This window comes from Sebastes umbrosus, chromosome 24 (assembly GCF_015220745.1).
Source record: "Sebastes umbrosus isolate fSebUmb1 chromosome 24, fSebUmb1.pri, whole genome shotgun sequence".
Lineage (NCBI taxonomy): Eukaryota > Metazoa > Chordata > Actinopteri > Perciformes > Sebastidae > Sebastes > Sebastes umbrosus.
Window position 1 is genome coordinate 4114456 of NC_051292.1, and position 20241 is coordinate 4134696.

The 20241-nt window shown below is 43.8% G+C and overlaps 1 protein-coding gene across 5 annotated transcripts in view; it reads left to right on the forward strand.

The window, feature by feature from the left end:
- The window catches only part of nbeal1 (neurobeachin-like 1), a 40241-nt gene that overhangs the window by 8484 nt on the left and 11516 nt on the right, over window positions 1-20241 (forward strand). For 3 of the 5 annotated variants that reach the window (XM_037761625.1, XM_037761623.1, XM_037761624.1), the window contains exons 3-28: window positions 1688-1779; window positions 3034-3141; window positions 3226-3387; window positions 3596-3677; window positions 3797-3924; window positions 4044-4126; window positions 5583-5668; window positions 5855-6287; window positions 6461-6567; window positions 7826-7912; window positions 10668-10751; window positions 10875-10973; window positions 11894-12465; window positions 13374-13506; window positions 13786-13905; window positions 13985-14294; window positions 14449-14534; window positions 14793-14882; window positions 14967-15144; window positions 15232-15365; window positions 16638-16797; window positions 17004-17106; window positions 17197-17356; window positions 18814-18972; window positions 19062-19221; window positions 19732-19820. In XM_037761625.1, coding sequence (XP_037617553.1) covers window positions 1688-1779; window positions 3034-3141; window positions 3226-3387; window positions 3596-3677; window positions 3797-3924; window positions 4044-4126; window positions 5583-5668; window positions 5855-6287; window positions 6461-6567; window positions 7826-7912; window positions 10668-10751; window positions 10875-10973; window positions 11894-12465; window positions 13374-13506; window positions 13786-13905; window positions 13985-14294; window positions 14449-14534; window positions 14793-14882; window positions 14967-15144; window positions 15232-15365; window positions 16638-16797; window positions 17004-17106; window positions 17197-17356; window positions 18814-18972; window positions 19062-19221; window positions 19732-19820 — 4005 coding nt within the window. The remainder of the gene's footprint in view (window positions 1-1687; window positions 1780-3033; window positions 3142-3225; window positions 3388-3595; window positions 3678-3796; window positions 3925-4043; window positions 4127-5582; window positions 5669-5854; window positions 6288-6460; window positions 6568-7825; window positions 7913-10667; window positions 10752-10874; window positions 10974-11893; window positions 12466-13373; window positions 13507-13785; window positions 13906-13984; window positions 14295-14448; window positions 14535-14792; window positions 14883-14966; window positions 15145-15231; window positions 15366-16637; window positions 16798-17003; window positions 17107-17196; window positions 17357-18813; window positions 18973-19061; window positions 19222-19731; window positions 19821-20241) is intronic. The other 2 variants (XM_037761626.1, XM_037761628.1) reach the window with 2 other exon arrangements.

A 20241-nucleotide genomic window follows, 5' to 3' on the forward strand; every position in this document is an offset into this window, starting at 1 on the left:
ATTTATAATAAACTAAAAATAAAGAAAAATAAAATAAAAAATTAATAATAAAAATAATAAAATTATTATTTATGAAAATATTTTTAAAATTATATTTATAATTAATTTATAATAATACCCCCTACCCCCCTAAAAAAATCTAAATGAATGGCCTCCAAGCCTGTGCCGGTCAAACTATACTGCCAAATGCACAATATAGTGACTGGTGTTATTGTATGGTAATCTGCCCCTACCTCACCTCTTCAGCCCTCCTTGACCTTAATAATCTCACTCACACCCTCCAGACGGCTCAAAGTCTTTATGACAGGATGATCTGCTGGGGGGGTTGTGAGATTTACTCTTGTATGATGAATTAATGATGCTTTCCAAACTGTACTGGACCATCCATCCTGCATAGAACACGCCATATTTATACATACTAATAGTTTAAAAACGCAGAAATGTTATAATACCACTATCCGTCAGTTTGTCTCATGTGTAGAATTATTATGGGTTTAAAGCATTTTCAGTTTATTCTGATGAAACAAGTCTTTGGTTGTAGTAAAACAGGACTGTCCTGCGCAAATTGTTGCACTCTACGTGTTGCCAATTATTATTTGATTAATTGTGCAGCCCTAGTTTGACACAATCGTCCACTCAATGATGAACTGATTAGAATTTGGTGGTCAAAGGTCACTGTGTCCTCACAAAACACGTTTTTGGCCATAACTCAAGAATTCATATAATAATAATGACAATTTCACACAAATATTTAACAGGATTAAATGAAGAAGTGACGACATTTGGGACAGACATGCATGTAAACTTTAACTTGGCGGAAGCATACAACCGCGAGGCGGTAATACTGGTTTGAGTCTAATTGAGCACATATGTCCCAGCTCTTGTTATTGAAGCAGTGTTCCTCTGTGTTTGGTGTCCTGTGTTTGTTCCTGTGGGCTGAGGAACTCTACTGTGACTCTACAGCAGGCTGAGCCAGGCCAGCCTTCCTCCGTGGCCCGTGTTGCCACCCGTCCTTTGCTGGGCATTGTTCCAGGAATTTAGGAAATGTCGATCAGCCGGCTGCTAGTAACTCCCCCTCACAATGCAGCCGAGCCTGTTTTCCACTCCGACAGGTGCATGTTTTAGCTTCCACGCCCTGAAAAGATAAGACACACTCTCACCTGAGACATTCCTGCTATCACGTGTTTGTCGGTAACAGCTCCATAAACCATTATATCCCTTTTTTTTTTTAAAACATGGTATCAGTATACATCTTGTCACATAATCTGAAATTAGTATCCTTTTGTTTTTAAACTTGATTTTGCTGCTTACTGTCAAAGTGAAAGTGAAAATGTCTGATTTAAGTATTTTAAGTCCTCGAAGCAATGAAAACCTTCAGCATTTGAGAAGCGTGTGTTGATCTTTCACATCCGTTATCGGTCGCTATCAATCTGAATTACAGAGAGACAAAATAATTTGCGGCCTGTTGTTGTGGAGGAGTAGAAGTTACAGAGGACACACACAATAAACTCAATCAAACTGCAGACAGGAAGTGTCAGCTGCCAGACATTTATCTATTTTAACCATGTCAGCTTTTGTCCTCGAATGCCACTAACTATATTGACTCCTTTCTTTACTCCACTCTCTCTCTTCTCCATCTTTATTGCTCTTCGCTCCTCTTCTTTCTTTCTGTCGTTTCATTTCTCAGAGGGATCCGGACTACTTTAAGTTATGGCTGGAGATTTTCATCGGCTCCTACGAGCGATGCCTAGATGTGGACTTTGAAAAGCCACCTTCAAGGTAACGTGGAAACCTGTTGTGATGCAAACATATTTCTACATTTATCTTTAAGAGACCCACAAGACCCGTTTTTTTTGTCTTTTTTAGGGGGGTGCAGGAGGTCTTTATGGGGAGATAGCAGGTTGAAAGTAGATGTCACATAGAAGTGGTGTACATCATCTGAAAGCTGGGAACCTGGAGATTAATTTGAGATACAACTCAGCACTGTGTGTCAAGTTGTTCCAGTCATAAATCAGAAATTAACATGAATTAATTGATTAAAATAAATTGTGAAAGTATATAAATGTATTTGAAAAATAAAAATAAAAATATTGAAATTAAAAATAAATAACTCAAATTAAAATAATAAAATAACAATATTAATAATTTATAATAAACTAAAAATAAAGAAAAATAAAATACAAATAAATAATTAAAATAAAAAATAACAATAAATAAATAAAATTAAAATAATAAAATTATTATTTCTAATTATAAAAAATGTAAATATAAAATTATTATTTATAATAAAATAAAGAAGAATATAATAAAAAATTAAAATAATAAAATTAGTATTTATGAAAATATTTTTAAAATTATATTTATAATTAATTTATAATAATACCCCCCCCCCCTAAAAAAAAAAACCCAAAAATGAATGGCCTCCAAGCCTGTGCCGGTCAAACTATACTGCCAAATGCATAATATAGTGACTGGTGATATTGTATGGTAATCTGCCCCTACCTCACCTCTTCAGCCCTCCTTGACCTTAATTGATTAAAATAAATTGTGAAAGTATATAAGGGTTATTAATTCTAAGTCCACTGACCACCTTATTATATTTAACAATACACCAATGCAGTTTTCTGCATCTGGTCATCCCAAGTGGGTTCAGAACTACCTCGTCTTGTATGCATCATCCACAGCGTGACAGCATGCAACCCGAAATAGCACGGCCACGCCAGATGCTTTTCATGCAGAGCGGGTCACATTTTGTTGCAGGTGATGCTCCGATCGGTGTCGACATGGGAACATATGATGCAGGTTTATGTGAGAGTTCTTGAAGAGATGGAGTGGGGTGGTTAAATCCTATTTGTAGAGCTTTTCATCTCTCTCTGTCATTTCCTTTTTCCTCCTCCTCCCCTGACTCATTTTCTCCCATCCTCTCCTGCTTTTCATCCAACGTTAATACCAGATAGTCAAGCTTAGCTATTAAATGTTAAAATGGCTTGCTTCTGTCTTCTCACCATTTCCTTCCCTCTCATTCCCCTGCAGCTGCCACATCTGTCCCACCGGCACTCATTGCCTTGGTTTGCCTGCTCTCTCTCTGTCATATGAGCAGTGGAATGAATGCCTGAATGCAGCAGGCATGTGTGTGATTGAGTGAGTTGTTCTTGTGTATACTGCAGCGATACTGTTGTGATAAAAGCTTCTTTTCGTTGTGATGCGTCTGTTGTGTGTCTCTAGGCCAGACGAAGTCCCCCCGGTGCTGACGCTCCTCCCCGACAACATCCTGCAGGTTTTGCGCCACCAGCTGCTGCAGTGCGTCCAGAAAGCCTCCGACGGCCTGGAGCCCGAGCAGCAGAACCTGGCTCTGCTGCTGCTCAAGTTCCTGATCATCATCTGCAGGTCTGGGCAGTAAAACACACACAAAGTCCCCTAGAAGTGTATGATTCAACTTTTCCCCATGGTCTAGTGTTAAAAAAGTACTTTTTTTATACATGTCAAATCGGCACACAAGTAACGTGATAGTATCTAATCAGGAGATAGGTGAAACGTCAAGTGTTTTTCATAGATTGTGCAACTGATAAGCTCATGATCTGCTTGTATCTGATAGGAACCTGTCCAACGTGGAGGAGATTGGCACTTGCTCTTACATCAACCACATCATCACCATGACAACACTCTATATTCAGCAGGTCTGACTCCACTCTTTTGTCTTTGCACTGTTTCTACTCATTTTGGAGGAACATAAATGTGGATGTGAGACACATGAGAGCAGGTGTAAAGAGGGTCTGTGTGTTTGTGTGTGTTGCAGCTGAAGAGCAAGACCAAAGAGAAGGAGATGGTGGACCAGAGCCAAGCGGAGGAGTTTGTCCGCCACGCGCTGGCTTTCTGCGAGAGCCTCTACGACCCGTACCGCAACTGGAGGCATCGGACCTGCGGGTAAGAGCGTCCTGCAGCTAGCTCGGCATTGCTTTACAACATTAAAGCTGACGTTCACCAGAAGCAGAAGTGTTCCTCTTGCTTGGTTTCTCACTACCTGTTCTGTTTCCTCCCTGCAGGGAGCAGCTTGGTACAGTCGAGAGGAGCAGACAGAAGTACAAGGCAGCGCCACTCACTGTTGAGTTTGTTCCTTTCTTTTACCGTAAGTTTGTCATTCTACTTCTCGGCGCCACTACTCGCTTTAGTAGTTACTCGCTTTCCACGTGCAACACAGCGTTAGAAGCATTCTGGAGAAAAGATTCAACTGTTTTTGTATTAAAATAGATAGATTTAGCAAACACTTGGCGGGTACTCTCTTTCTAGTTTATTCTCCTCTCCTCTCCTCTCCTCTCCTCTCCTCTCCTCTCCTCTCCTCTCCTCTCTTAGTTTATTCTCCTCTCCTCTCTTAGTTTTTTCTCCTCTCCTCTCCTCTCCTCTCCTCTCCTTTCCTCTCTTAGTTTATTCTCCTTTCCTTTCCTAGTTTACTCTCCTCTCCTCTCCTAGTTTATTCTCCTCTCCTCTCCTCCTCTCCTCTCCTCTCCTCTCCTCTCTTAGTTTATTCTCCTTTCCTTTCCTAGTTTACTCTCCTCTCCTCTTCTAGTTTATTCTCCTCTCCTAGTTTATTCTCCTCTCCTCTCCTCTCCTCTCCTAGTTTATTCTCCTCTCCTCTCCTCTCCTCTCTTAGTTTATTCTCCTTTCCTTTCCTAGTTTACTCTCCTCTCCTATTCTAGTTTATTCTCCTCTCCTCTCCTAATTTATTGTCCTCTCCTCTCCTCTCCTGTCCTCTCCTCTCCTCTCCTCTCCTCTCCTCTCCTCTCCTCTCCTCTCCTAGTTTATTCTCCTCTCCTCTCCTTGTCTCCTCTCCTCTCCTCTCCTCTCCTCTCCTCTCTTAGTTTGTTCTCCTCTCCTCTCCTCTCCTCTCCTCTCCTCTCCCATCTTTTTTTCCTAAGCGCTCCCATCATGCCGTCACTCTCTCCCTCCCTGCCTCCTCTTCTTCCCTCTCCGGGTCCAGTTGAATCCACTCTTTGTGTCCGTGTCGATGAGCCGATAGTGAACGGCGTCTGTCAAGCCACTTCAGCTACGCCGCCGGCCATTTTGAACAAATACTACCCTTCTGTCCTGCGTCCTGTGTGTGGCTGCTGCGGTTTGGCACCAAAGATAACACCCAAGGCCCAACCTGACACACTGTTCATCACTGTTTTGATAAAGAAAAGTTCCCTCTTCCATATATGAAGCTCAATAGGAGAATATTGTAGCACGGTTGGGATAAAGGAAACAGACATCACGGAGCCAAGATGTCACGCTTCTTCTCCCCAGTCGGGCGTGTTGACAGATGAGTTAATGGATGACTGGGACCACCATGACCCAGAGGTCACTGGCAGGCCTGGTGTGTGCTAGCTGACGTCCTATCTTATCTGGTAGCAGATTTCATTTGGCTTTCATGCGTGACTGTGTGTGTGTGTGAAAGAGTCAGGGAAGATAAAGGCGTGTCTGTCTGTGTGTACATTCATAATACAGGAAGCTATAGTTTCGTTTTGTTGGTTGTGTTGTATTTGCATAGCAGACATCACGCCTGCAGATCAAACTAATGGCCTTTGTGTGTGTGTGTGTCGTTGCAGAGTGCTTCCAGGAGAGCGAGCACCTGAAGGAGAGTCTGAAATGCTGCCTGCTGCACCTGTTTGGAGCCATAGTAGCTGGTGATCAGGTAGGTGATGAGGAGGTCACACAATGTTTTAACTAGCAGGTTACAAGCCTGATCCCCATGGTAACCGATGTGTCCCTATCGCCTCTTGCTGGCCACAGAGGTGTTTGGAGAGACGGCGTCACATACATTCGTTCACACTTCCACTTTCTTCCTCTCTACCTCTCTCCATCCCTCCCTCTCCGGCAGAGGAACGCTCTGTTCGCCATCTCTCCCGCCACCATGGAGGTGTTGATGCGTGTGCTGGCCGACTGCTCCATGGGCAGCTGCTCCTCAGATGAGGGCGAGGACTGGGACAGCGAGGCCCCCGACCGCAAGGCGCTGCTGACTCTGGGCTGCCTGCGGGAGGTGGTGCAGCGCCTCCTGGCCTCCAGCTCCGACCAGCGGCAGGTGGAAATCGCCTCCGTGCTGGAAAACTACTTCAAGCTGCTCAACTCGGACCCGGCGGCCGTCGTCGCTTCCCAACAACAACAACAACAACAGCAGCAGCAGCAGCAGCAGCAGCAGCAGCAGCAACAGCAGCAGCAGCAGCAGCAGCAGCAGCAGCAAGCCAAGGGCAAAGTGCAGACACTGGGCCGACACTGGGAGAGCCGGTTTGTGGCGCTGCAAGTAAACATGCTCGGTAGGGTCCTAATCAACAATCAAGGAACACTTTTGTGATATTGAATGAATTATTTTGAGCTGTTCTATTTTGTTGAATCGTGACACCTTCTTGTTTTATTTCTGTCTTTGCTTTTCTTTCTGTTCTTCGTCTCTTTGTCTGGCCGTCTCCGTCTCCGTCGATTTCCCTCTCAGACACCATCAGGGACATGTTCCTGTGTTCAGACAGGCCAGTTCTACAAGCCATCTTCCTCAACAGTAACTGTTTTGAGCATCTGACGCGACTGCTGCAGAACAGCAAGGTAACAGAACGGGTCTTTCTTTCTATCTAAGTATAACCTGAGGACACGACTGAGTGGCTGGATCTGCTGTTTGATCATTCTGAGCTCAGAACTGGGTCGAATTTAACATAAGTTGCACTTGATCATATCTTGTATCTGATACGACCAGACCCCAAGGCTGCTTGGAGTTGTAATCTGGTATCAGTATGACATGTCTGACCCTCTGCAGTCTTTATTTATGGAGAGGTTTTAAGACGTTATCAATTCTAAAATATAGTTTCTAGACTCACTGTGTAGTAGTGCATTACATTATTGGTTCCAGTTGTGTTTTATTCTGTATGTAAAGAAAGAAAGTAGTAATGTTTTTAATGAAAGACATCACCACAATACCACAGTGTACTTAAAGTATCAAAAGTAAAAGTACTCAGTTTGCAGAATGGCTCCTGATTTGAGGTGGAGCTGATTTTAAATACTTTATATTGTTTAGTTGGGTAGTTTATTATGTAACTCTGCATTTATTTTATTTCTTAATCATGTTGTATATGTAAAATCTTACTTAACATGTAGTTAATAGAGTAAAAAGTACAATATTTCCCTCTGACATGTCGTGTGGTAGAAATATGAAGAAGCATTTAAATGCCCTATTAGTCAGTTAAACACAAAAACATGGGTAATTAGGGTATAATAATAATTGCTTTGTATTGTAGTGTATTGTCTGGATTGACTCTAACTTCTCTCAGACTTAGGAGCTACTTTTAGAGCTAAAATACTTTGTGAATAACATCTATGTATCCTAAAGTTAGGAGTTTTTAAACTCAGCCAGTCAGGAGCCTTCGGGTGTTTTGTGAATATGGCCCCAGAGGGTATTTAACATGTAATTTGGATATATTATTGTCCTGGTCTGGCTCAGCCTGTACTGTATGTTATATTTGGCAAAGCAAGGCAAATGTATTTATATAGCACGTTTCATATCCAAACTCAAAGTGCTTTACAGTTTGAGTTACATTTAGTACTTTGTAAAGTTTCAGCGGTAGAAAGAGCATTTTGCCCACCTTGCATGTTTACCTCCCACAGCCAGGCTGGATCACCAACACGCCTCCTCCACACGGCGACCCTTGCCGAGGGTCACGGCTTTTAACCTCTCACCCTCTCCAACCCTCCCGACTTACAACATCTTTCCTCCCCCCATGCACCGTCCTCTGACTCTCCCTTGTCTCCTCTTTTCTATCAACCTCCCCCACATGCTGTTTGTTGACATGTTGCCTGTTGTGTGTGTCAGCTGGTTAACGCTAGGTGCACGGCGGCAGACAAGGACCAGAAAGATATAACCAACAACAGGTTACTGACAGGAGAGAGGGACACTCAGGTACCGCCGAGAAAGCCCCCACCTCACCTCACCTCACCCGACCCCCGCACCTGCTACCCAGCCCCACCACCTTCACCTCACCAGAGCCCTGTGGCCTCTCCACAGCAAGACACTTACACTGCTTTGTCCCAGATAATTATTTGTAATTGGATCAGGGCTTAACAGAAAACTAATTAGATCGTCAGGGTGCTGGCAGGCAACAGGTTGTGTGAGCATCATTTATTTAACCGATCCTAAATATTACACCACCACCACCATGTAGTTCCTGTTAAACAAGTTGTAACAGCCGGTTTTATTTGTGGCTTAGAAAAGCACAAACGTCATCACAACATCATTTTAAATGAAGTTGTGTTCAAGTTACTGGAGGTCTTGTTGCTCTGTTGCTGCTATAGTAGGTTTCACACATGGCCTAAGTAATACAAGTAGGCAAGTGTATTGACTTATTTCTTAAAAGTATAGCTCAACATTTAGGGGAATACTCTTACTTTTGAGAGCTGGATGAAAAGATCAATGCCATTCTGATTTCGGTGTGCGAAAGAACGGGCTGAATGCTTGGCCTGTGGTGTTGCTGCTTGCAGCTTTCTCGAGAACCACTCATACAAACTTTACACTCGACACTGCGCTTCCTTGGGTTCTACACCTGCCGTGACATGGTCGCATCACACACCCATGTCGTGGCTACTCAGAAACACCGGTGAAATACACTGGGAAAAAACACACCCAAGTTTGGCTACTTGCGGTCAGATACACCAGTGAAATACGCTGCGGTTTACAGGAAACAACACATCCAAGTCGCGGCGACTCAGAAACACCAGTGAAATATACTGTGGTTAACGGGAAGAACACCCCAAGTCCGACTACTCTCGGTCAAAAACACTGGTGAAATACACTGTGGTTCACGGGAAAAACACCCCCAAGTACGACTACTTGTGGCCATAAACACCGGTGAAATACACTGTGGTTCATGGGAAATAACACACCCAAGTCCGGCGACTCGTGGTCAGATACACCGGTGAAATACACTGTGGTTAACGGGAAAAACACCCCCAAGTTCGACTACTCTCGGGTCAAAAACACTGGTGAAATACACTGTGGTTTACGGGAAAAAACACACCCAAGTAATAAACACTGGTGAAATACGAGTAGCGGATGTATTCGTTTCCAAGTTGGCATATTACTCGCTTGTTTTGACATAACCTCAACAGTTATAAAGTAGAGCATGGATTTAATGAGTGGAGGTATTTTGCCAGCTATAAGGTTGTAAGTTAGTATGGCAACATTAGAGCGCTATCACTTGTTTATTAAAAGCTTTTTTATATTTTGAACGTGTCCAAAGTGCACCAACTTCGACAATGCAATCAATACACCCGCCAAGTATGAAGCCGAACAGATGAACGGTTCTCGAGATATGTGAAGGACAGACAGACTGAGATTCCTTTCTTTATAGTTAGATGCTATAAACCCCACTCATCTGGTCCTTCAAGCAGGTTATAACAAGTGTCGTTTGAATGGCGTAGCATCAACTATCAGTGAATCATAATAGGTCACTTGTTCCCCTCAGAGGATACCAGCTTTCATTCTACTCTTTGTACTCTCTTTTTACTCACAGTTTTTATAAGCTATAATCCCTCCATTGATCTGGATAATGTGAATACAGGTGGACAAACCGGTGTGAAGACACACAAACATGTCTTTGTGCCTTTGTTGCTGTGCAGCTGTAAGCTGGATGACGGCAGGTTTTTAGACATCAAGCTTTTGTTGCTTTCGAGGACAACGCAGCTTTTTAGTTCACTTACAGCAGAAAGATTTCAAAGTATTCCAAAACCAGAAGGTGCTAAATGGCCGTCTTGCTGTGGAGTGACCACTCAGCCTCTTTCACAGCTATGTCATCTCATTTAATGCAACTTTCGGTTTCCTCACACTTCCCCAGCCCTCCTCACTCACACCCCCTTCCCCTCCATATTGTCCTGGTTTTCTGCGGTATGCTATGGGCTCCGCTGGAATGCTATCACGTTGGCCTGGTGTGTGTTCTCGCAGAGCTCCAGTGGTTTGGACTCGGTGATGATGAAGTGTTTGCCACAGTCCCTCTCCAGCTGGTCCGAGACTCTCTGTAGGATCAACCAGTCTACAGTTTATTCTATAACGGGTCCAGTGAACCCGGAACATGAGCAGGACAGAGCTGGACGGAGATGTGTTTAATTGCTTGTGTTTTATGGGTTGCATGCTTTTTGTGTGAGGAAAAAGAGTGAGGTACTCTTTGTGTGTGGAGGTGTTTGTTTGTTTTGTCCGAGCCCTGAGAGCTTCCTGCTCCAGTCATCATCATAATAAAAGGATTGTTTTTAACCTGGAGCAGAAAGACAACACTTTCCTAATCTGCACCTGCAGTACGAGCTTTGATGCCAGCTCCTACTGCAGCGACAAACAGGGATCTAACCATCACCAGTGATTTTACTCACGTCTTCACACACACACACACAACATGCTAATTGAATCAAACTCCAAGGCATCTATTTAAATCTCCCTTTTATTCCTCCCAAGTGTGATGCATGTTGTATTCAGCACCTTACATACGTTGATCATTATCATTTTTTGCATTTACAAACCTTGAATGTGGCTTTAAATTGTATGCATGCTTAAAAAGTGCTGTAACATTCATCTGGAATAAGAGGAGATTTGACTTGTGTCCAATCATCTGGTACTACATCCTCCAAGTGATCGGCTGTAGTGACTCACGAGTTTGATTTTTGTCCTTCAGGTGTTTCAAGGGCGACTAGACTCTCTCGCTGTAGCAACCATTAAAGCCCTGACAACAGTGATGCACAAATCACCGGCTGCAAAGGTAACAGGAGCACAAACGGATGCATTGTCTATATTAGTGCTGGAGCCGCTCAGAACTGAAGTGAGGTTATTGTCTGCGTTCTTGTAATTGTATTTTCCTTCATTTTCCCCGCCACCCCTGCAGGAGGTGTTCAAGGAGAGGATTGGCTACAATCACCTGTATGAAGTGCTCACCTCACTCGGCCAGCCGTCACGACACCTCCTCAAAGAGCTCATGAACATGGTGAGAGATGGATCGTCTTTGGGGTTTATTGTTGGTCGGGTTGAATCATAACTTTCTAAGTCAGAGGTTCTCAATCTATTTTCAGTCGTTTCTACAAACCGTGGGATACGGGGAATTTCAGAGTTTTGGAACCAAAAAAAGTTTCATAAATACATTTCATATCAGCCTCATACCACGCTTGCAGAAACGCACAATGCCACGTGGTTAACGTGAAACAATTGGTTAGGTTTAGGCAACAAAACTACGCAGTTAAGGTTAGAAAAAAAGCTCATGGCGTGTAACAACGCTGTGTTGCATGTAACTGCATTACATGTGACAACATTCGTGTGACAGCGTTGCTTGTGACGTGACGTGAAACAACGTGACGTGAAACAACGTGACGTGAAACAACGTGACGTGAAACAACGTGACGTGAAACAACGTGACGTGAAACAACGTGACGTGAAACAACGTGGCTGAAACAGCGTGGCGCGAAACAGCGTGGCGCGAAACAGCGTGGCACGAAACAGCGTGGCGCGAAACAACGTGCCGTAAAACAACTGGCGTAAAGTGAAACAATGTGGCGCGAAACAACTGGGTGTGAAGCAACGTGGCGTAAAGCAACGTGGCGTAAAGCAACGTGGCGTAAAGCAATGTGGCGTAAAGCAACGTGGCGTAGTCATCTCGTTACTACACCACTTAAGTTTCGATAACAGTTGCTCGATACACTACATCACTAACTCTGCGCAGCGCTCGCACTACTATGAAGAAAAATTAATGAATCTATGAACTTGCCACGGACCCCCGGGTAGAGTGCCACGGACTCCTTGGGGACCCCACTTTGAGAATCACTGTTCTAAGTTGCCTGCTTGACTGAATGTCACTGCATCTCTATCTGTGTGTATTGTGTGTCTTTATGTCGTTGGTGTTTCTGTGTGCAGGCGGTGGAGGGCGAGCACACCTCAGTCGGGCTCCTGGGCATCAGTAACGTGGAGCCCTTGCTGCTGCTGGTCCAGTGGCTCCCAGAGCTGGACTCTTCGGAGCGTCAACTTTTCACGGCCGACTGGCTCCGCCGCCTCAGCTGCCTCAACCGTCAAACCCGTGCCACCTGCGTCAACGCCACCATGGTCATGCGAGCGCTGGCGGGCCTGGAACGCCACCAGCGGCTGCACCGAGCTTGTGCAGAGAGCCTACTGGGGCTGGTGGGCTCACTGGGCTCCCAGTCCCTGAGCGCTAGTGAACTCCTGGGACTCTTGCGCCTCCTCAGGCCTACAGAGCCCGCTCAAGCTCACCCCTACGTATCTCCCGCCCTGAGAGCCCTCCTGGCCATGGTACGGAAGCAAGGCCTGGAGAGCGCCATGCAGTACTTTGACCTGTCACCCAGCATGGCCGGCATCGTGGTTCCGACAGTGCAGCGGTGGCCCGGCTCGGCCTTCAGCTTTCTCGCCTGGTTGTCACTAGACCAGGACCAGCTGGGCCCACTCAGCAAGGACAAGAGGAAGCAGCTCTACAGGTGAGAGGAGAAGAGAAGAAGATAGATGGAGGAGAGAGACTGGAGCTCAAGTATGGAGGATAGGACATGCCAAAATAAAAATAAATATATAAATGCCCCATTAAATGGTAAAAAGAAATGTATAAAGAAAAGAATACAGAAATAAATATTTAAGAGTTTGGGGAAATAAATAAGGGTGTAATACAAAAGGGGAAATCGTGCAGAAATAAACAAATATATAAATGCATAAATACATGCATACATTTAAAAATAAATACAAAAATAAGTAAAAATAAATGCAAAAATAAATAAATAATTGAAACTAAATATAAATATAAATACTTTAATCTAAAATAAATGCATAAATAATTAAATAAATAAAAATAAATAAATAAATACAAATATACAAAAATACATAAATAAATGCAAAAATAAATAAATAATTGAAACTAAATATAAATATAAATACTTTAATCTAAAATAAATGCATAAATAAATACAAATAAATAAGTAAGTGCAAAAATAAATAAATAAATAAAAATATACAAAAATACATAAATAAATGCAAAAATCAACAAATAAATAAAAAATATAAGGGAAAATTAAACAGAAGAGTAAATAAATAAGGGAATTAATACAAGATAACTAAATAAAGAAGCAAATAAAAAACTGAAATATCAACTTATGTCACATTTTATCAATTAATTAATGACTAAATTTATTTGTAATATTATATTCGCTACATTTAATGACATATTTATTTATTTATCGAGTCATTTTTTATTTTTTTTATTTTGGCAGTTTCTGTCCTCCATACACAAGAACATCAAGAACATTTTCATCATAATGCCTGGTCTCATGAGATGGCATATTTCTTGTAAAATTCCCAAATGACTCAGTCTTGTTTTCCTATATTTGATCCCGCACAGCTTTTTTACTCCGGGAGGGATGGGCTTCGAGGCCTTCATCAGCTCGGTGGGCGTTCTGGTGGTGGCCGTGTGCACGAAGAAGGAGTACGTCACGGTCATGCTGCCCGACTACTGCTTCTGTGACTCTCTCTGGGTGAGTTACATCAGCTGTTAACATAGATTTACTGAAAGGGTAATGCCACTGAGTAAAAAAATCCACTTTCCCAGCACTAAAATTGTAATAAATACTGCAGAAGATGACACAGAATGATTTTGATCTCCCCTCAACTTCTCCAGGGGCAAAAAACTCTGAATATCTTAAAGTCTGGCACCCTATATTTAGAAGATTACACCTTTTAACCAAACGTCTTGTAGACTGATTAAAGAGAGCAACACTGAGGATTAAAGGGACTGTCTGAATTTGTGTTTACAGCACAGCATCGGTGTGGTGCACGTACCAGGAAAGAGGCCGTTTGGACAGAGTCTGGTGTACATTTATGTGGACGGACAGCAGAAACTGTCGGCGCCCCTCAAGTATCCCACCATGACGGAGGTGACTGATGTGTCTGTATGCACATCATGCATGTTTTTGTTTGTCCACTCCTCCGTCTCATGCTCTCCTCCGCCCACAGCCGTTCATCTCCTGCTGCATCGGCTCAGCGGGCCACCGGACCACCACTCCCCCGCCCTCCCAGATACCCGACCCTCCCTTCTCCTACATCTCCACGCCCACCACTCGCTCCTCGCTGGGCGCCATCCTGTCGCCGCAGACCTGGGGGGGACTGCTCGGGGGGAAGCCCGAGTCTGTGACTAAGCTCATCTCGGCGGGGACACAGGACAGCGAGTGGGGGAGCCCTACCTCCTTGCAGGGCCAGCTGGGAAGCGTCATGGTCTTCCATGAAGCCCTGCAGCCTAACCACATTAAAGCCATCTGCAGTGCTGGTAAGCAGGGGGAGGAGGACGAGGAGGAGGAGGAGAAGGAGGAGGAGGAGGAGGAGGATGAGGAGGAGGAGAGATTTGGAAAGAAGAGTACAGATCATAGATAAAAGTAAACCTACAAATGTTTTGTTGTTCTCTCTTTCTGTCTTCTACGCAGGTCCAAACTGCATCTCTCCTATCAAAGCCCAGGAATCAGAAATCGGCGACCTTTCAACCAAATTGCTGCTGCACTACTCGCCCAAGGTGATTGTCTATGACTTCAGTCATCCTCTTCTTAAAGGGATAGTTTTAGATACCTAAAAGACAGCTACACACGGTCGTATCAGATCGTTTAAGACCGTGATACATCTGTTTTCCTCTGGAGGAATGTGGAAATTTGATTTGCAGTGTTGACCTATATCCATTACCTTTAATGAGTGGAAATTAAAGAATGATTCCACCAAAATAAAATCCCATTTTATACCACAGACTGTTAACTAAACATGGTCCTTTTGTCGACAGGCGTGTAGGAACCCCATCTGTCTAGATCTGTCTCCGAACATGCTGCACGGACGCCTGACTGGGAATAAAGTCGTCAACTGGGACATCAAGGTGAGAGGAACATGCAATTGTTGTGTGCTCAGAGGAATATTACAATTGCACGGATGTATATTCTATTTGTTGTGTCTGTGGCAGGATATGATCAACTGTGTGGGCGGCCTGTCGTTGCTCGTCCCGATACTGGAGCAGTTGTCCCTGATCACTCCTGATCAACAGGCCAGCGATCCTGCGGTCGGCTCGGATTTCATCACCCCTGATGTGACCACGCCAGCCGATGGAGATTGGGTCATTCTCCCATCCAACAGGGCTTCAGGTCTGCTCCGCAACAAATAACATATTTCTCTTTATTCTAACGGTGAAACTGGGGCACATGTGGAAACAAGTGTATTTTTCGTTTCAGAGGCACGCCTGGAGAAGAATCTGGTGGCCACCTTCCTGTTGGTGTTGAAGCATTTCCTGCAGAGACACCCCATCAACCAGGAGACTCTGCTCCACTCGCATGGTGTCGGTACAGTGGGAGCCCTGCTGCAGAAGGTCTGTTTAATCAGCATTTTGCACAATATTAGCAGGGTGTCACAGACAGTTTACACCAGAAACATAAATCCCATGCCTCTCTGCAATTTGTGACCTTAAAGAGGACTTATTACGCACATTTTCAGGTGCAAACTTGTATTTTGGGTTTCTACTAGAACATGTTTACATGCTTTTTTTTCTCATACCGGCTGTGCTGCAGCACCTATTTTCACCCTCTGTCCTCCCCCCAAAAAGCCCAGTCTGCTCTGATTGGTCAGCTGGCCTCAAGTGTGTTACTTGGTGACATCACCACGTCACGGAAGAAAAGGCGAGACTTCAAGCAAAGCATTTCAGGCAGTTCAGGAGCAGTGTTTCTCTCTTTGGCTTTGTAACTTTGCATACCTTTTACATGCACATAAAACTATATAACACACTAAAGGAAAGAGAAAAAGCACAAAAACATGATAGTTCCTCTTTAAAACAATGCAAGTTCCTTAATTGAGCTGATAATACTAATCCTGAACGAGAATTTTTGGGGTTATAAAGTTTCTTCATATGTGTGGTTTCAGTCTTCCTGCAGTTATACAAAACGTAGGCGAGCTCTAGAGGGATGTTTTAAAAGCATTTCCTGCTCATTTGGAGTGGCGTTTCACAAAGCACATTAATTGCATAAGGTCTCCACTCTCCACACGCAAAAAGGACATAATCCTCTTTTGTTTTTCTCGCTATTCAAACTAGATTAGTTTGGTTGTGAGAGGACGGATTAAGACTCTCTGCTGACCGACTTCAAGTTTATTATAACAGCTTTTATTACATTGCTTGTGATGTGTGAGAATTACGGATGTTGTTGAGATGAATTCACCTCAGATAGCTCTTGTCCCCGTCTGTCCTCGTCTGTCTGGCGCGTGTTCCTCAGTATTTACTTGTTTATCGCGGAGGAAATACCTCTGAATCAGCATTTACTGATTAAAGAAAATGAGATGCGGTAATAGTTGTTCTAGGCAAAGTAACCACACCCTGTAAATGATAAAAGTACAAATAAACCACTAATGTGTATCTCCCCATTCCAGCGTGTTCCTTATCTGTTATGTGGAGGCGGGTTATGTGTGTTTTCCAACCAGCCTTATCATGGTTAATTTTTTATACATAATGAGTTCCTGTTTACGTGTGTTTCTTAAAAGGCCCCTCTTCAAATTGCACGCATCTTCTCCCCCTTTCTGTGTTTCATCATCAGTAAATGTGCATATAATTGATTTACTAACTTACAGTGTTTTGTTTTTTGTCTGTGTTTAGCTGCCAGCGGGTCACGTGGACGTCAGCGTGCTGGTCGCCATGCAGCTCCTGATAGAGCAGGTGACGTACGAGAAGAACCAGGCTCTGCTGCAGCAGCTTCACTCACATCTGCTGTTCAACTTCAACATCTGGAACAAGGGAGACTTCCCTCTACGCATAGGTTAGATCTACTACGAACTATACCTTTAACAGGTCAATACATACAGTACGCAGATGATGGGAGTCATTTATTTAGACCAGGAGAAATCTGAGGTTAAATGTTGGTGAAAGAATACAGATGCACCTTTTGAAATGAAACCTTTTCTCTGAGTACGATGTCCCTGTCACCAGATCTAAGCTGTGCTCGCTTGTTTTCTCCTCATGAAGGTCACATCCAGTACATGTCCACCGTCATCAAAGATAACAGGAAGCAGTTCCGAAAAAAATACGGCGTTCAATTCCTTCTGGACACCGTACGCCTTTATTACGGGTGAGATTTCCATTTCCCAAAGTTCATCCCTGTCGGATACATTTAGTCTCGCATGTTTTCACTAAACATCACCGTCACATCTGCTCTCAGGAAGAACAGCAATAAAGAGAGCGACCTGAGCGAGGACGACGTCCGGACCATCCGGGCGTCTCTCTGCGGCCTCATCAAGTACTACATCAGCAAGGGCATGTCGCAGGATGAGATGCACAGCATTCTGGGGTACATCGCCGCCATCGGAGACGAGGAGCAGGTGAGGGGGTCGGGTCAGAAGGGAAAATGTGCCACCTTTTACATGGATATCCAATCAGCGCTGATATAGTCCCTGTTGTACGAAATCATACAGTAGCCTAATGAGATTGCCCCCAACGAGGATCCAAAACACTCACTGTGAACAACTCATTTTCAGCCTTGCAGGGAGCCAATCAGCAGCCTGATAATGATGTGGAGTAGGTCAAGTTATTATTGGTGTGCGCTTGCCACATGACCCATATATTGTGAAACTGGTTAATCTAGCCATTTGGGGATTTCATTATGAAATAAGATGACCTTTCACTACAGGGGTTTCTGTTTCTGTGCAGGAAGCTGACAGCTCATTTCCCTCCTGGCAGCTGTTTTTCCAGCCTCTCTCTCTTTCTCTCTCTCTGCATTATTTTTAAACATTTCCCTCTCCGTAAGCAATATCCATCAGCGGCTGCTGCCTGAAACAAACCACTTAATCTCCGACTGCAACGCTCCACTGAGATGGAAGTTTTCACATGTTTTTTTATCTATTTGTGAAATCCATTTCCTCTACTTGTCACACCTCCTCCTCCTCGCCGTCTTGTTTTTCATTCTGTCTGTCACTTTGCATATCCTCTTACACCGCGGTGCTATATGTGGAAGCTTACATCACCCTCTGTGAACATATGGTCAATATAATGGCATGATCCTCCGTTCACTGCTGGGCATCTGATACTATTCATCCATTCATCAAGTCCTCAAATGCCACACTTAATGATTACAACTATAAACATAATCTTCGGTTAAACATTACATACGTTGTCCAGATATATATTGTGCAATACATGCACTTAGTTTTACGCTGAAAACCAACAGATTTAACCTCCCAGCTCTCATTTTGTTTGGATTTTAAATCAGCCAAGTTTTGTTAAAGATGCTGTGCTTGTTACAGCGATAGTTTTGGTGTTTTTGAAGTGGGGTTGCATGAGGTAATTCTCCAAAGTCGGTGTATTACCTACAGTAGATGACGGTCGGCACGCCCCCAGTTTGGAGAAACAGACTGGAGTACCAGCACAGGAGCAAAGTAATGAACTGCTGTGGACAGGGGCAGCAGCAATTACAGTTTTTTTTCAATGGAGTCTGGTGGCTTTGGTGAGAGCGTAGATGGATACAACTGCTTTAGTTCCCATCAGATGTCTAAAGTACGTTTTGCTGCTGTTCCCGTCCACAGCAGTACTTTGCTTTGCTCCCGTGCTGTTACTCCTGTCTGTTTCTCCAAACTGGAGGCAAGCAGACCGTCATCTTCTGTAGGTAATACACCGACTATGGATAAGTACCTCATACAACACCACTTGAAATGCATGCACATGCATGATAAGCTGTTTTACTTTTAGTCTTTTAGTGCTCTGATTTCCTTCTTAAAACAATATAGAAATCTATCAAAACTGTGCCAAAGGAACTCAATGTAGTTGTTGCTGTGTGTTGCAGTTGTGTGGTCTGCTGGAGTTGTTACTCAGCCTCCTTCAGACCAGCCCGGCCAGAGACCAGCTCTTCCTGCTCCTCTTCGAGCCCGGAGCGGCCGACTCCTGCTACGCTCTCCTGCTCAACAACAAGCACTCAGATCGACTCCGAGAGCTCGTCTTCAAGGTACTCACTTTACAGTCTGACAGTATTGAGTCAAGTCAGGGCATTTCATCCACCTAAATAGTGACCAACTTGATTCTTCTCCTGCACAGCTGTTTGAGCGCATGTTGCGCTGCGACCGCGTCTATGAGAAGAATAAGCAGCGCTTGCGGCTGAGGGAGGCGGGTTACGCCGGCCTGTCGCTGCTCTTCTCCGAGCTTCACATCACTCCGACACTAATCCGCTGTCTCCTCAACCAGGTCCTCCACACAGGTCAGCTTTTCTTTCTTGTATTACTTAAGAGTGTTTTACACTGTTCTGCTTTTCTGTTCAACTAGAAAACACTCAAACTATGGTAACTGTTCAGTCAGCAGTTAACTCTACTATAAATCTGCCTTTGAATTAAATGGATTCGGCCTCGCTTGAAGCTTTTAGTCAATTGCTCAATTAGACCAGTTCGTTCTCTGCTGCCCATTAAGGCCAGTCCTTGAATTAATGGAATCAATTATCATGAGTCCTCACGGAGCGTTAAACTCATTAGTTGTTTTCTTAAAACGGAGGAGCAGTGTGACTCCAGTCATATTCACATTCCCACACACTGGACATCTTTGTAGAGAGGCTAAAAGGTCAAGACAAATACTCAACTACTAATCAATGCAGCTCAGGCTTTATGTCAGAGACAGTTGACATAATTGCTCCCCTGTCTGTCATTAGCACATGGAAACGCCGGTCAATACCATATACAGTTGCACAAATGTACAATTATGTGTCTAAAATCTACAGATCATGTGGTGAACTACAAGGACCTGATGGCTCTGGTGCAGCTCACGCACCGGGCCGGACCCAGCGTACGCCTCCTCGTCTGCAAGAGGGTGAGGAAGCACTCAAACACTGCACACAGCCGCGCTATTAACCCTTAGAGACTCACATAGACCCCCTGGTTTAGGGGGAGATAGCAGGTCAACAGTAGATGTCACATAGAAGTGGTGTACATCATCTGAAAGCTGGGAACCTGGAGATTAATTTGAGATGCAGCTCAGCACTGTGTGTCAAGTTGTTCTAGTCATAAATCAGAAATAAACATGAATTAATTAATTAATTACTTAAAATAAATTGTGAGAATTTATAAGGGTTTAGAACATTATGATAGAAGTATATGATGACCATCCCCATGCTCTATTATGTCTCATAAGTTGTTGCATATGGAGGACGGAACCTGCCAAAATAAATGAATAAATAAACAAATTACTCGATAAATAAATAAATATTATTAAATACATTTATATAAATAAA